The 15,243-nt window shown below is 40.8% G+C and overlaps 1 protein-coding gene across 2 annotated transcripts in view; it reads left to right on the top strand.

Annotated features, from left to right (window-relative positions):
• Nucleotides 1–15,243, top strand: part of LOC131504899 (coiled-coil domain-containing protein 30-like) — a 76,492-nt gene that overhangs the window by 8,914 nt on the left and 52,335 nt on the right. For both annotated transcript variants that reach the window (XM_058717802.1, XM_058717804.1), the window contains exons 4-5: nt 7,527–7,770; nt 11,730–11,909. In XM_058717802.1, the coding sequence (XP_058573785.1) occupies nt 7,527–7,770; nt 11,730–11,909 (424 nt within the window). The remainder of the gene's footprint in view (nt 1–7,526; nt 7,771–11,729; nt 11,910–15,243) is intronic.

Genomic DNA, 15,243 nt, shown 5'->3' with positions numbered 1-15,243 from the left:
TTGACCTTAATGAGCTGTATTTTTTTCTAACACATTCTCATTTACCATCTCATTACATCTTACTACCTTTATCAAGAATTATATGATAAATCAGGGCACTAGTGTGGCTCAGTTGGTTAAGCATCTGACTCTTGATTTCACCTCAGGTCATGATCCATAGTTCATGGGGTTGAGCCCCACATCGGGCTCTGTGCTGACAGTGAGGAGCCTGCTTGGGATTCTCTCTCTCTCCCTCTCTGCCCTTCCCCAGCTCACGCTCCCTCTCTGTCTCTCTCAAAATAAATAAGTATTTTTTTTAAAAGAATTATATGATAAATGTTCAAGTTGATTTTCATTTCTGATTCAACTTGACAGTGAATTTATATCCATTGCACAAACTACTGATGCAATTTTCCTCTTCCTGTAAACTATTCCTTCCCTGGTCCGATCTATTCAGTGAATAGTCCCTCCCTTCACACAGTTGATCAAACCAAAGCCTAAGGAGTCACTTGCTTCCTCCCCACATCTAAGTCATCAACAAATCCTGTCAGTTCTACCATGAAAACATAAAATATTTAACCTATTTATTTCCATCTGTATCTCCACTGCTACTACCCCACTCCCTGACACTGGTATCATTCACTGGGACTATCACGTATCTTCTTAACTGACCTCCCTGCTTCAATACCTCTTTCCTAATCCATTCTCCATAGATTAACCAAAGTGGTCCTTTAATAATGCAACTTGAATAATATTACTCCCTCTCTTAAAAACTTCTCAATGGCTTCCCATTATGCTTGAAATAAAATCTAAACCCTTACCATAACCAGTAAGGTCTTCTGTGACTTGGCCTCTGCCTACCTCTCCAATTTTATCATCATACCATTTTCTGCCTTGTTTATCATGCAGCCTTTCAGAGCCTCTAGCCCTTAAAGCACATTCCCACTTCAGGAATTTTGCACTGACAAGCTCTTCCTGCCCAGAATGCTTCTCCCCCAGTTTTTCATGCAGCTGACTTCTCTGCACATTCGCAGGTAATCACTAAACACCATGTTAGGAAAAGTCCTAACTCCTTCTCTCCCATGTTACCTTATTTGTGATGTATCATAATCTGATTATCTTGTTTACTTGTTTGTTGTTTGTCCTCATATTCTTCCTCTTGGTGTGTGCTCTATGAGAGCATGGTCCCGGCTGTCTTGGTCACCGTTAACTTTTTAGCACATACAACAGTGCTTGGCATATAATTGATATTCAATAAATATTTGATGAATGAATGAGCTCATCTTTTCTTTTGCTTCCTCTCTGGAAACAGAGTTCTATTGCTACCCAGAAAGAAAATGCACGTGAGCAAGGGAGATGGGCAGAGGGAGAGAGAGAGAGTATCTTAATCAGGCCCTATGCTCAGTGGAGAATCCTACGTGGCACTTGATCCCACGACCCTGGGATCATGACCTGAGCTGAAATCGAGAGTCGCATGCTCAACCAAATGAGTCACCCAGGCACCCCTCTATTTTTTTAAGGAAATCTTTTTATTTTTAGGTACTTGTAGATTCACATGCATACGGTTGTATGAAATAATAGAGAGATCCCATGTACCCTTTATGTGTTTCCCCCATTGGTGACGTCTTGTAAAATTGTATTGTAATAGCATAACCTGGATATTGACATTGATATGGTCAAGATACAGGACACTTACATCACCACAGGGATCCCTCATGTTGCTCTTTTATAGCCACCCCTCTCTTCCCTCCCACCTCACCCACTCCTTAACTCTAGGCCCTATTCTATTGTAATTGTAACTAGTCTATTCTCCATCTCTGTTAGTTTTTCATTTCAAGAATGTTATATAAATATAACCCTAAAATATGTAACCTTTTGGGATTGGCTTTTTTCACTCAACATAATTCTCTGGAGATTCATCTGGATTATTGATACAATAATTAGATCCTTTTGACTGTTATGTAGTATTCCATAGTATGGCTGTTCCACTTTAACCACTCATCCATTGGAAGACATCCAAGTTATTTCCAGTTTGGGCTATTTTAAATAAAGCTCTATAAATATTCAAGCTTTTATATGAACATAATCGTTCATTTCTCTGGGATAAATCCCCAGGAGTGCAATTTCGGGCCACATGGTCATTGCACATTAGGTTTTTTTTGTTGTTTTTTAAGACACTGCTAAACTGTTTTTCCTCCAGTGGCTATACCATTGTACATTCCCACTAGCAATATAGGAGTGATCCATTTTTCTGCATCTTCACTAGCATTTGGTGTTGTCACTTGTAAATTTTAGCCATTCCAATATGTGTATAGTGATATCTCATTATAGCTTTAATTTGCATTTTCCTGAAGGCTAATAATATTGAATATCTTTTCATGTGCTTATTTGCATCTGTCTTTCCTCTTCATTGAAGTCTCCTTTCATACTTTTGCCTATTTTCTAAGTGGGTTTGTTTTTTTCACTGTTCAGTTTAGAGAGTTCTTTATGAATTCTAGACACTAGTCCTTTGTCAGACATGTGATTTGCAAATATTTTTTCCCAGTCTGTAGCTCATCTTTCACCCTCTTACCAGGATTTTCTCAACGTGAAAGTTTTTCATTTCGATGACATATCCATTTTTCCTTTGATGGATCATATTTTTGATGTTAAGTCTCAGAATGCTGCTTAACTTTAAATCTTGAAGACCCTTTCATTTTATTTGTAATTTTGCATTTAGGTCCATTTTGCATTTGAGTTTTTATTTTGATTATTGTATTCTTCATTTCCAAAATTTCCATTTAATTCTTCCTTATATCTTCTCTTTCTGTGCCAAGACTTTGTAGTTCTTTTCTGAGACTTTGCATTTTTTCATGCATTTCAAGTATATTCATAAGTTTATCAAAGCATTTTTATAAGAGCTGATTGAAAATCTTTGTCAGATAATTCTGACAAGTTGGTTTTTTCATCTATTTTTGCCTTTTCTCATTTCCCTGCATTTTGGAATAAGGAGTAATTTTAGATTAAAATCTGAATATTTTGGGTATTATAAGACTCTAGGTCTTAATTAAACCTTCAGTTTAGCTGGCTTCTTCCGATACCCCTCTAGCAGGGGGAGTAGGAGAATGCTGTCTCATTACCACCCCAGGCAGGGTGAAAGTCCATGTTCCTCGTCAACCTCCATGGACACCCAAGGAAAGGGGAGGGTGCTCATTACAGCTGGTGAGGGTGGGAGTTCTGACTCCCCACCAGGCCTCTGCTTAGACTGCTCTGGCTGTGAGTGGGGGGAATGCCTTGTTACTGCTACCACTGGGTCTCCAAGACCCCACAGGGAAGTGGGTAGGGATGATCTTGTTATGCTGGACAGGGGTGAAAGTCCTTACTCTCCACTAGGCCTTCTCTGACACCACCCCAGTGGAAAGGGAGAAAGGTGCCTCCTCACTGCCAGGTCGGGGTGAAAGTCTCCCCATGTCTTTTACTGCTTGGCAGGGATGAAAGTCTCTGCTCCCTGTTGGCCTGTGACACCACCCCAACAGGGAGTTGGGGTGCCTCATGATAGCCTGGTGAAGGTGGGAGTATAGACTCCCAACCTGACCTTTGCTGACATGGGTGAGGGTGGGGCCACAATTTTTTTCTGTGGCGTTTGGAGTAAAGCAGATATTGTCCACAAGTTTTCTTACTTGTTTTGCTGTCCATTTCCTGGTCCTCTGTGTTTGTTGGTGCTGTCTGGGTTGCCGGCTTCTCCACCTGCAAGTCTAAGATATTTGAGGTAAAAAGAAAATGCAGGAAGCTCGCAGTCATGTCATTCCTCAGGTCCTGAGTACCTTACCTAGTCTGCCTTCTCTCTACCTGTCAGAGGCTTCTTATGTCTGTCTTACATATAATCCCCATGTTTTTAGTTGTACTTGGTGGGAGAAATAGGGAAAACTATGTTTACTGTTTTCCTGGAAACAGAGTTAGTTTTTCCATTTTAAAAATTATGAGGTACGGGGAGCCTGGGTGGCTCAGTCGGTTAAGCGTCCAACTTCAGCTCAGGCCATGATCTCACAGTCCATGAGTTCAAACCCTGCATCAGGCCCTGTGCTGACAGCTCAGAACCTGGAGCCTGCTTTGGATTCTGTGTCTCCCTCTCTCTCTGCCCCTCCCCTGCTCATGCTCTGTCTCTCTCTGTCTCAAAAATAAAGAAAAACATTAAAAAAAATTTTTTTTAATTATGAGGTGTATGTTTGCATTTTCCCAGTCTTCAAGCGTGTCTGGCTTCCACTGGAAGTAGGAAAAGGAAAAGAGTTTATGGAGGATGGAAAACATCATTGTTATTTTATCAGAAATTTATTTTTAAAGGATTTTAGTCTTTATTTCATATTGTTTTGTATAGTTTGAATACATCTTTTTTTTTTAAGTTTATTTCAAGAGAGACAGAGAGAGTGGACAGGGGAGGGGCAGAGAGAGAGGGAGAGAGAGAATCCCAAGCAGGCTCCACACTGTCAGTGCAGAGCCCTATGTGAGCCTGAAACTCATGAGATCATGACCTGAACTGAAACCAAGAGTCAGACATTTAACTGACTGAGCCACTGAGGCACCCTTTGTTTGAATATATTATCTTTAAAAAACTGCTGAGTTCAAAATAAAATATTTAATTCTTTTTTTAATACAGTACTAAAGGAATTTTAAAAGGGAAAAATAAAGACTCCCTGACATAATTTTTCCCCTGTTCCTTTCCAGTTTCTTCTATATGTACATTTCCCATGGTATCATATATGTTTATACACATATACATACACATATATAGTTTATTGTCCTACCATTTTACTTTAATTAACATATTTTTCATGTTGACGAATAGTCTTTATACCACTTTCAAGTTGATTTATCTTTAATTCTCTCAGCCATTTCTGTGTCTCCATTTAATCACTGTTTTAAGTAGCATGCTTATGAGCGTTATTATACATTCAACTCTTTTCTTCTCATGAATTATTCTACTGCAGTAAATTCATTGGTATTCAATTATTCAGTCAAAGGGTCTGAACATTTTTATGGCTCTTGATCTGTACTGCCAAATTGCCTTCTTGAAGAATTTGAGCACCAACTATGATTTGTGAAGCATGCTATGCTAGGCTCCAAGATAGCTGAAACAAATTTAAAATGAAGGAGCAAAAATGAAATCGGCATGCTTGTGTTCATACTACTTTTCATCCACTCTATCTAACCACTGAAGGTGCATTCCCTCCCCTCAGCTTCTGTGTCTCACAGTCTCTTGGTTTCCCTCCTCCCTCCCTGGCTTCTCAGCTTCCTCTCCAGACTCTCATTCCCCTGCTTGTTCCTTACCGGTCTTTAGGTTCCTATCTAGAATGGTCCTCCTCCTCTCACTTCCTGCCTTCTCCTTGGCTCATGTTATCCCATCCCAAGGCTTCTCACATTCTTCTGTATCTGTATCTTCACCAGAGGCATTTTTCCAATTTTTTTTTAATGCTTATTTATTTTTGAGAGACAGAGACAGAGACAGAGACAGAGACAGAGAGGGATCAGGGGAGGAGAAGAGAGAGAGGGGGACACAGAATCCAAAGCAGGCTCCAGGCTCTGAGCTGTCAGCACAGAGCCCAAAACGGGGCTCAAAGTCATGAGCTGTGAGATCGTGACCTGAGCCAAAGATGGACACTTAACCGCCTGAGCCACCCAGGCGCCCCCATCTTTCCAATTTAAATCCCCATTCCCCCTTCTTGGTCTACCATCCACTGGCCTCTCTGCTCCAGGCAGAAATCCAGGTGTCATCCTTTATTCCTTTTTCTCTCTCCCCTGCCACAGCCAGTTCATAACAAATTTTTATCAATATTGTGTTCCAAATATCTCTAGAATCCACCACTTGTTTCCATCCCCACCACCCTGTTCTAGTCCCTGTGGTTTATCACATGGATCACTACGATAATCTCTGGTTTCCCTGCCACGTGGCATCCAAATGATCTTCCTAAAGGACGTTCTCTCTTTTGTCTCTGGGCCTTTACCCACTTTATTTTTTAAGACATCCTCAAACACCCTTTTTTTTCTCTCTGTTCTCATCTATACCAACACCTTCTCCCAACACACCTACATACACGCGAGTATGCACACACCTGTCCCTTTATGTTTTCCTAGTTTGTGCCTACTCATCCATCAGGACTCAGATGGCTTACTACTAGTTTAATCTACTCCCTTATTTACTTATCTTTTTTTACTCACTAAATTGTAAGCCCTTTAGGGCAGGGATATGTCCTAGTGCCTGCCAAAATGTCTGGTGCTTACTGAGTAATTTTTAAAAAATCAGGGGCGCCTGGGTGGCGCAGTCGGTTAAGCGTCCGACTTCAGCCAGGTCACGATCTCGCGGTCCGTGAGTTCGAGCCCCGCGTCAGGCTCTGGGCTGATGGCTCGGAGCCTGGAGCCTGTTTCCGATTCTGTGTCTCCCTCTCTCTCTGCCCCTCCCCCGTTCATGCTCTGTCTCTCTCTGTCCCAAAAATAAATTAAAAATGTTGAAAAAAAAAAAAAATCTTTAGGGGTGCCTGGATGGCTCAGTTGGTTAAGCAACCAACTTCGGCTCAGGTCATATCTCACGGTTTGTGAGTTTGAGCCCCACGTGGGGCTCTCTGCTGTCAGCACAGAGCCTGCTTCAGATTCTCTGTCTTCCTCTCTCTCTGCCCCTCCCCTGTTTTCACTCTCTCCCTCTCTCTCTCTAAAATAAATAAACATTTTTAATAACAAATTATAAAAAATTTTTAAAATCTTTATAAGCTGTGTCTGCCCAATGTCATACTTAAAGTTGAAAAGTGAGGGGCGCCTGGGTGGCGCAGTCGGTTAAGCGTCCGACTTCAGCCAGGTCACGATCTCGCGGTCCGTGAGTTCGAGCCCCGCGTCAGGCTCTGGGCCGATGGCTCGGAGCCTGGAGCCTGGAGCCTGTTGCCGATTCTGTGTCTCCCTCTCTCTTTGCCCCTCCCCCGTTCATGCTCTGTCTCTCTCTGTCCCAAAAATAAATTAAAAACGTTGAAAAAAAAATTTTTTTTAAAAATTAAAAAAATTAAAAAAAAAAAGTTGAAAAGTGAAAAATTCATTTAACTGGTTGTTTTGGCATAGACAAAAGTCTTTGATGGGTCATCTCCCTGAATGTGAGTTAAAAAAAAAAAAAAAAAGGACTCATCTGTATTTAAAGTTTATTTATGAGAGTAAGATAACCGTTCTGCTGTAGAATTCAAGTTGGAGGGGTGCCTGGGTGGCTCAATTGGTTAAGCATCCAACTTAGGCTCGGGTCATGATCTCACAGTTTGTGGGTTTGAGCCCCGCATGGGTCTCCGTGCTGACAGCTCAAAGCCTGGAGCCTTTTTCAGATTCTGTTTCTCCTTCTCTCTCTGCCCTTCCCCTGATCATTCTCTCTCTCTCTCTCTCTCTCTCTCAAAAACAAACATTAAAAATTAACAAAAAAAAAAAGAATTCAAGTTGGAAAATTGGCTTGTAGCACTGTTAAGGTTTTGTTTTTTTTTTTTCCTCCATATTCTGCTACTGTAATGAACATTTTGACAGTTTTTTGTTGTTATATTTGCACCAAGTCCTGAACTAGGAGAAAGTAAGCAGAAGGAAATTCCTGAGGAGTCAGTAGAGGAGGGCACTTTGCCAAAAGAGAGGCAGGAGGAGGAGGACTCACAACAGAACCAAGATATGAAAGGTGGAGAACAACAGTTGACCTTGAAGCCTGAGGAAACTGTGAGGCTTAGACAAGAGCTGAATTGTGTAAATCGGAGCTTCCTTCCATCTCAGAGCTCTGGGGATAATTCAGATGACAGTGGTACCCAGGTAGGTGCTGTAAACACATGCTCTGACTGGGTCCATTTCCTCCGGTCAGCTGTGGATATAGGCATAATTTTTACAACAACATCAGTGTGTTTTGTTAAGCACGCTCATAACCATGGCCTGAATGGTGATAAAATAGCAACCAAAATCTGAACTAAGCCCGGTCATTGATGTACTTTGTTATAAAGGGCTCTTAGGCTCGGTTAGGTAGGCTCTGCAGGAAGGAATGCTGATTGGTTGTCAATGTCTGCCCTGGGGAGGTAAGACAGGGAAGGGCAGGATTTGTGCCACATTTTCTGTTCATTGCACCTAGTTTAGATGTACAAAATACTTTGTTTGGGTGGGGAAGAGATCACAGACTTGGAATTAAGTTTGGCTTTTGCTATTTACTAGAGATCTACCTGCTGGAGAGATCAAGAGAGTGACGACCAACCACACTTCAACTCTTACAGCTCAATTTTGCAGGTTCTCTCTCATACAAATTAAGATATCCCTACACATACCTTTCTAGGAATTATTCTGAGATCCACAGAGGGAAGCCTTTGTACACATAAGTAAACTAACTTCAAAAGACTGACAAGAGGCATTTAAAAATGGATTCAAGTGTATATTTGGGGGGAGGGGAGAGGCAGAGTAATAGTAAAGGAAGTCAAAAAAACATTTGAAAAGAGATTCAGATATAGAGTCTGAAAACTAGGCAAGTCACAGTAGAGAAAGAAAATAGATACCTGAAAGGAGATTCAGATACATTTGAAAAAGAAGGGAGTCTCTGGGTTTGTTCAGAAGACCAGAGGGATCTAGGACATCAAATGTTCAAAAAGAAGTTCATTTTCAAGCCCCCAGGCAGTCTATTTATTGGGAAGTAAGCCAGTGTAGGCAACTTGGAAAGAGGCTGAGCACTGTGGTCACAAAGGTTATAAAATCTTGGGGTGCCTGGGTGGCGCAGTCGGTTAAGCGTCCGACTTCAGCCAGGTCACGATCTCGCGGTCCGTGAGTTCGAGCCCCGCGTCGGGCTCTGGGCTGATGGCTCAGAGCCTGGAGCCTGTTTCCGATTCTGTGTCTCCCTCTCTCTCTGCCCCTCCCCCGTTCATGCTCTGTCTCTCTCTGTCCCAAAAATTAAAAAAAAAAAAAAAAAAAAAAAAAAAAAACGTTGAAAAAAAAAATCTTTTGTTTATGAGCTTAAAATGATCAATCAATTTTATTTAATTTATACTTTCTCATTATTTGAAGAATCATTTCTCAATACTAGGGGGGATGTGACAACTATTAAATATATATGAATTATATGGGAAATCTGGGCAAATAGCCACTTTGTGAAAGGACAAATAGTCCTTTATGCCACACAGCTTCTTAGGGTTTCACTGAATTCTTGCAGAGTTCAGTAATTTTATTCCACAATAATGACTTTGAATTATTGAAAGAAGAGTAAGTTGCTCTTACTCGTTTATCCAGCTGTTGTTAATTGAGCATCTATGATGGGTCAGGCCCCGTGTTAGGGCCCATACAGCAGGAAACAAAATAGATGTGGGCTTCATGGGAAAAAAATAACGTATTCGTGTTTTGAACTTTACATTTCCCAAAACAGTATAACACACACTGTTTCATTTACTTCTTTAAGGAGGCAAGGATTTTGGACAGACTTTAGTGTTTCTGCAGTGTGCTGTGCAGTGATAATTTCAGAACCTTTTTCTGTGTAGAGGGTGCTTGGGTCTACTGGTGGCTATAAATTTCCCCCTAGAATGGATCTGTATCTTGGGGATAAACTCAAACCAAACTTTTGAGACTATTGGGTAAAATCAGAATGGCTGTTAGTTATTATTCTGTAATGATTAATCATAATTATCACTTGAACTTGTTTAAATACACAGCACATTTACCTGTAGAGAGTGAAGAAAAATCAAAATCTGAAGGATGTTTGCTGAGTAGAGAGTCAGAACAAGTGGACTTTGTTTGTTGAGTGACACATTCACAGGTGGGATAGCCCATTCCATCCACATTCACTGGATGAGAATATTTAAGGTTCGTAAGCTTTAATTGTTTCCACAAAAGGAATGATCTTGTCATTGGGACCAGTATATGGATTTGGTTCATATTAGATTTTTCTTTTATGAAGACAATATTTTAAAATATTAAAAGCTAGATTTTAAGCCTATAAAATTAAGATAATTAGTACTGGGTCCATTTTTATTTATTTTAATTCTTAAGGAATTATGAATTCCTTAAGATGGAAGAGACATTACGCATCATCTGGTCTTATGCCTTTAATTTGCAGATGAGTCAGCTGAGACTCAGGATGAATTGCCTTAATAAATCTGTTGATTGATCAAGAAAGGATGCTTGTGTACTTTCCTTCGCACTCCTACATGGTTCCTAGTAGCCTGGCTGAGTCTAACCGCCTCTGTAATAACTTTCTACCAGGAAGCAATTTACATGTGGGGAAGAAATAAGGACCCTGTATGTTGGTCACTTGACTGTTTGGTAGCTTCTTTAATGGTTGCCTTTCATGAAAAATAATTTGCATTTCTACTCTGGCAAAGTGACTTGACTAGAAAATGTAGGCAAGAAAAACTATTGTTCTGGCTTTTCTCATCCTCAAAACAGGCTAAAAACTTCTGTACATGGGTGTAAAGGGGGTGCTTCTCTTGTATATCTTGGGCATGTTAAGCGGCCATATGGGCCGCCGATTACTAATTGATTATTAAAAGCTGCTGTTGTCTGATAGTTAAATAAGAAGCTGGACTGGTGATCAAGGCTTTCCAGGCTTCAGGAGAACTCTTGTTTCAGGTGGAGCAGAAGGCAGTTAAAATAAAATTGGGTAGCATCCACAGTAATGGGTAGTGGGTAATGGGCGGTGTCACTGAGTGCTTCTTGTGTACTACGTCATGCTGAGTTCTTGCATGCATTATCTTACTTACCCTTCACTCCATCCAGCAGTTATCATTATTATCCCCATTTTAAGATGAGGAAAATGAAAAGCAGAAAGACTAAGACTCCTCCAAGACAGATTCAGGACTGAAACCCAGATGCATCTAGTTCCAAAGATAGGGTTGTTAATAACTACATTATAATTCCATTAAAGAATTTTTTTCTAGGTATCTTAGACACTTGCAACTCTGGGACAAGCAAATTGGATTTAGACTGCCTTTTTGAATATACCAAGATGAGAATTGAAGGGCTTATAGGACTTGGGCAATTCTGTGTTGCAGTTCTGTTGTAAGCAAGAGAGACTAATGACATGGGCTTTCTGGGAAGTCATGGACAGGAAGTACACTGGACCAGGACTCAGGAAACTCTAAATATATCTTATCTGTTAACTGGATACAGTTGAATTCTTTATCTACACAGCACACCGATGTGAGCCTACCTTTTAGAGAATCCAAATGACTCCTCCTTTGGTCAAGGCGGTTTTATTGCACTGGAGACCTGACAGGAGGGTGTATGGTTGTCGAAGAAGGTGTATGGTTGTTGAAGAAGAATCGTCTGGTAGTAACAGGGAAAGTGATGAGGAAGGCTGAAAATTTAAGATCTCCTGCTAAATGTTCTTTCTTTTTGCCAACAGACACCACACATATGCACACATACTACATACACATTCACACTTTCCTTCTTCACATAGTGACTCTTTGAACTTTCCATTGAAATATTTTACCCTAAAATGGTCCATGCTTCTGTTTCCCTTCATTGATGTGAAAAATAAGAAAGTTAGTTGTCTATGCTTAACTGCTTTGCCTAAATAATTTCTTTGATATTTTCATTCTAAAATAACAAGAGTTAAATCATACGAACATGTACCAACTAAACATAAGTATAAAAAGAGTAATTTGCTATAGGTAAGCCAACTCCAAAAATATTTACCTATGAATAATCAGGTCCTGACATTTCTGCTTCTGATAGCTGGAACCCACGTTTTACCGATATTCTTTCAAATTGTCCATGTTTCTCTTTTAAAATGTTTGTTTTAGTATCCATCATCTGGAGAAAAACAGAAATACCAGCAGCGAGAGGATGTACAACAGCTTCGCCAGAATTTACACCGGCTCCAGATTCTGTGCAGCTCAGCCGAAAAAGAGCTCCGGTATGAGCGAGGAAAGAATTTGGACTTAAAGCAGCATAATAGCTTACTTCAGGAAGAAAGCATTAAGGTAACTCTAGTGGGTGTGTCCTTGATTGGAGGGTCTCAATTGCTTAATCAGCCCTGTGGATAAATGAATTAGAACTCCTCAGCTGCATAGTTCATGATAGGATCCACAGATGTGTGGACAATGTGAGCTCTCTGATAACTCGCTCTGACTGTCCTACCAAGTAGGTACACAGTTCAATTGTTTCTCTGCTGCTGAAGCTGTGTGTATACTGTCAACCTGTCAGTGTGAAACACTTTAAGTTATACAATCTTTTGAAATCATTAGCTACAACTTTTAACACTTAATCAATTTGAACCACCTGACCCCAAACACTAGTGGTCTTGACCTAGTTCTAGCTGTGGTCTTATTTATTCCCTAAGAGATGTATCCATTATTATTGGTTGAATCAAATATCAACTGCACCGAGGTACAATTCCTAGGAGGGCAAACTTGTTCTTCCTGACTCAAGACTATCAAAAAGTTAGGAGGACATCCCCTAAACATGCCTGTTTTAAAATAACCTATCGTGGATGCCTGGGTGGCTCAGTCGTTAAGCATCTGACTTCCACTCAGGTCATGATCTCATGGTTTGTGAGTTCAAGTCCCAGATCAGATGAGCACGAGCCACACCTCGGGTAAAACACAAGTCCCATTTCGAGTGGGCTCTGCTTCCTCTCTCGCTCTCTCTCGCTCTCTCTCTCTCTCTCTGCCCCTTTCTCACTTGTGCCCTCTCTCTCTAAAAAGATAAACAAGTAAAATAAATAAAATAATCTATGGAGAACTGTCATCCACAGAGTCATCTAAATTTTGTGAACCACATAAATATTCAAACTGAACCATCATGTAAAGTAGCGCTTCCTTTTAACTGAGGTTCAATTCTGTAAGCATATATCAGAGACCTAGTTTCTATAAGTCCCCATCTAAAGTTCTGGAATTCAATATTCAACAAATATGTGCTAAGCATCAATCATATCCTGGGCAGGCAATCTTGTTGATACCGAAGGTTTAATTGTAGGTAAAACCAATACAATTCTTACCCCCTGGTTAGTAGGGACCCATCCAGAGTCAAATCCTGTCTACATTTTGTTTTTGTAAATAAAACTTTATTGGCACACAGCCATACCTGTTTGTTTACATATTATGGATGGCTGCTTTTGTACTACAAAAGCAGATTTGACTAGTTCTGACAGAGACCATGTGGCCCACAAAAGCTAAAATATTTATGCTCTTGACCTTTTATAGGAAAATTTGTCACATCTGGTGAGGCAGGAACAAGGTAACTTATTCAAATAGTGACATAAAAATGAATTAAGGGGCACCTGGGTGGCTCAATCAGTTGAGCCTCTGACTCTTGATTTCAGCTCAGGTGATGATCCCAGGGTTGTGGTATCTAGCCCCGTGCTCTGCACTGAGCATGGAGCCTGCTTAAGATTCTCCCTCCCCGCCTCTCCCCTGCTCACAGGCCCTCTCTCTCTCTCACAATAAAAATAAAAAATAAGAGGGGCGCCTGGGTGGCGCAGTCGGTTAAGCGTCCGACTTCAGCCAGGTCACGATCTCACGGTCCGTGAGTTCGAGCCCCGCATCAGGCTCTGGGCTGATGGCTCGGAGCCTGGAGCCTGTTTCCGATTCAGTGTCTCCCTCTCTCTCTGCCCCTCCCCCGCTCATGCTCTGTCTCTCTCTGTCCCAAAAATAAATAAAAAAAATAATAATAAATAAAAAATAAGATAAAATTTTAATAAATTAATCAAGAAACATCCCTACTTTTTAGTAACTCACAATCTAGTAGAGGAGATATAGATGAAAACAAGCAGTCATTTATGTCAAACTTTAAGGGAAGCCTTTCTTTTCTTTTTTTTTTTCAATATATGAAGTTTATTGTCAAATTGGTTTCCATGCAACACCCCGTGCTCATCCTAAAAGGTGCCCTCCTCAATACCTAAGGGAAGCCTTTCTAGGGAGTCCTAGTGTTCCAGGATTATTTGAATAAACCTCTTTCTTACCGTCACTCCTCATGATTTTTTTTAATATTGGTCACATTCTCTCAAGCCTTTGTAGTTTTAAATTTTTTTTTTTTCAACATTTTTTATTTATTTTTGGGACAGAGAGAGACAGAGCATGAACGGGGGAGGGGCAGAGAGAGAGGGAGACACAGAATCGGAAACAGGCTCCAGGCTCCGAGCCATCAGCCCAGAGCCTGACGCGGGGCTCGAACTCACGGACCGCGAGATCGTGACCTGGCTGAAGTCGGACGCTTAACCGACTGCGCCACCCAGGCGCCCCTAGCCTTTGTAGTTTTAAATTAAATTCCAAATCTTGGGGTGCCTGGGTGGCTCAGTCGGTTAAGTGGCCGACTTCGGCTCAGGTCATGATCTCGCGATCCGTGAGTTCGAGCCCCGCGTTGGGCTCTGTGCTGACAGCTCAGAGCCTGGAGCCTGTTTCAGATTCTGTGTCTCCCTCTCTCTGACCCTCCCCTGTTCGTGCTCTGTCTCTCCCTGTCTCAAAAATAAATAAATAAATAAATAAATAAATACGTTAAAAAAAATTCCAAATCTTTATCACATTTCCTTATAACACATTTCTGAGATCCTCTTAACTATCTAACTCTGAAAATATTCAAGCAATACTACATCTTTCTTAAGGTGTAATGATCGGACAACACAGATTATAATGCCTTATCTGTGGTTGACACCCTAGAAATTTTTGTTGAATTAATGAATGAGTCCTTCAGGGATAGGTAAATGATAAATTGGTAAAAAGTGAAGCCATCTCTTGTTCTGTTTTAAATCCCTTCATGGTGGGATAAAATATTGGCCATTCCAGTAATGAGACATCAGTGTTTTGGCTGATCCCTTAGGCCAGGCACCTAAGCAAAGTCATATATAACAGCCAATTACCTTTTATTGACACTTTGTCTGTTTTATCTCTTATAAACCTCCCTACAGCCCTAAAGGGTCAGCATTTTATAGATGAGAAACTATTCAGTATTGCAAAGCTAACAAATCATGGAGTCAGAATTTAAATTCAGGTCTGTTTCTCTTTTTCCTATGAAGGAATCTTTCTGTATTATACCTTTCCTCATTTTGGAACCTCAGCTTTGCAAACTTAGAACTCACTCTTTAAAATCCACTTAGAGATGATCAAACTCTGGGGCTCTGGCTAATGTTAGGCATACTAATAAGACTGATTAAGAAACCAGAGAATGGGATGCTTGGATGGCTTGGATGGTTGAGTGCCCAACTCTTGATTTTGGCTCATGTCATGATCCCAGTGTCATGGGATCAAGCCCCAAGTTGGGCTCTGCACTGAGCATGGAGCCTGCTTAAGATATTTCTCTCTCGGGGCGCCTGGGTGGCTC

Source organism: Neofelis nebulosa, chromosome 2 (genome assembly GCF_028018385.1).
Source record: "Neofelis nebulosa isolate mNeoNeb1 chromosome 2, mNeoNeb1.pri, whole genome shotgun sequence".
Lineage (NCBI taxonomy): Eukaryota > Metazoa > Chordata > Mammalia > Carnivora > Felidae > Neofelis > Neofelis nebulosa.
Note: the sequence above shows the minus strand (reverse complement) of the source record. Positions and strands in the feature narration are given on the sequence as shown.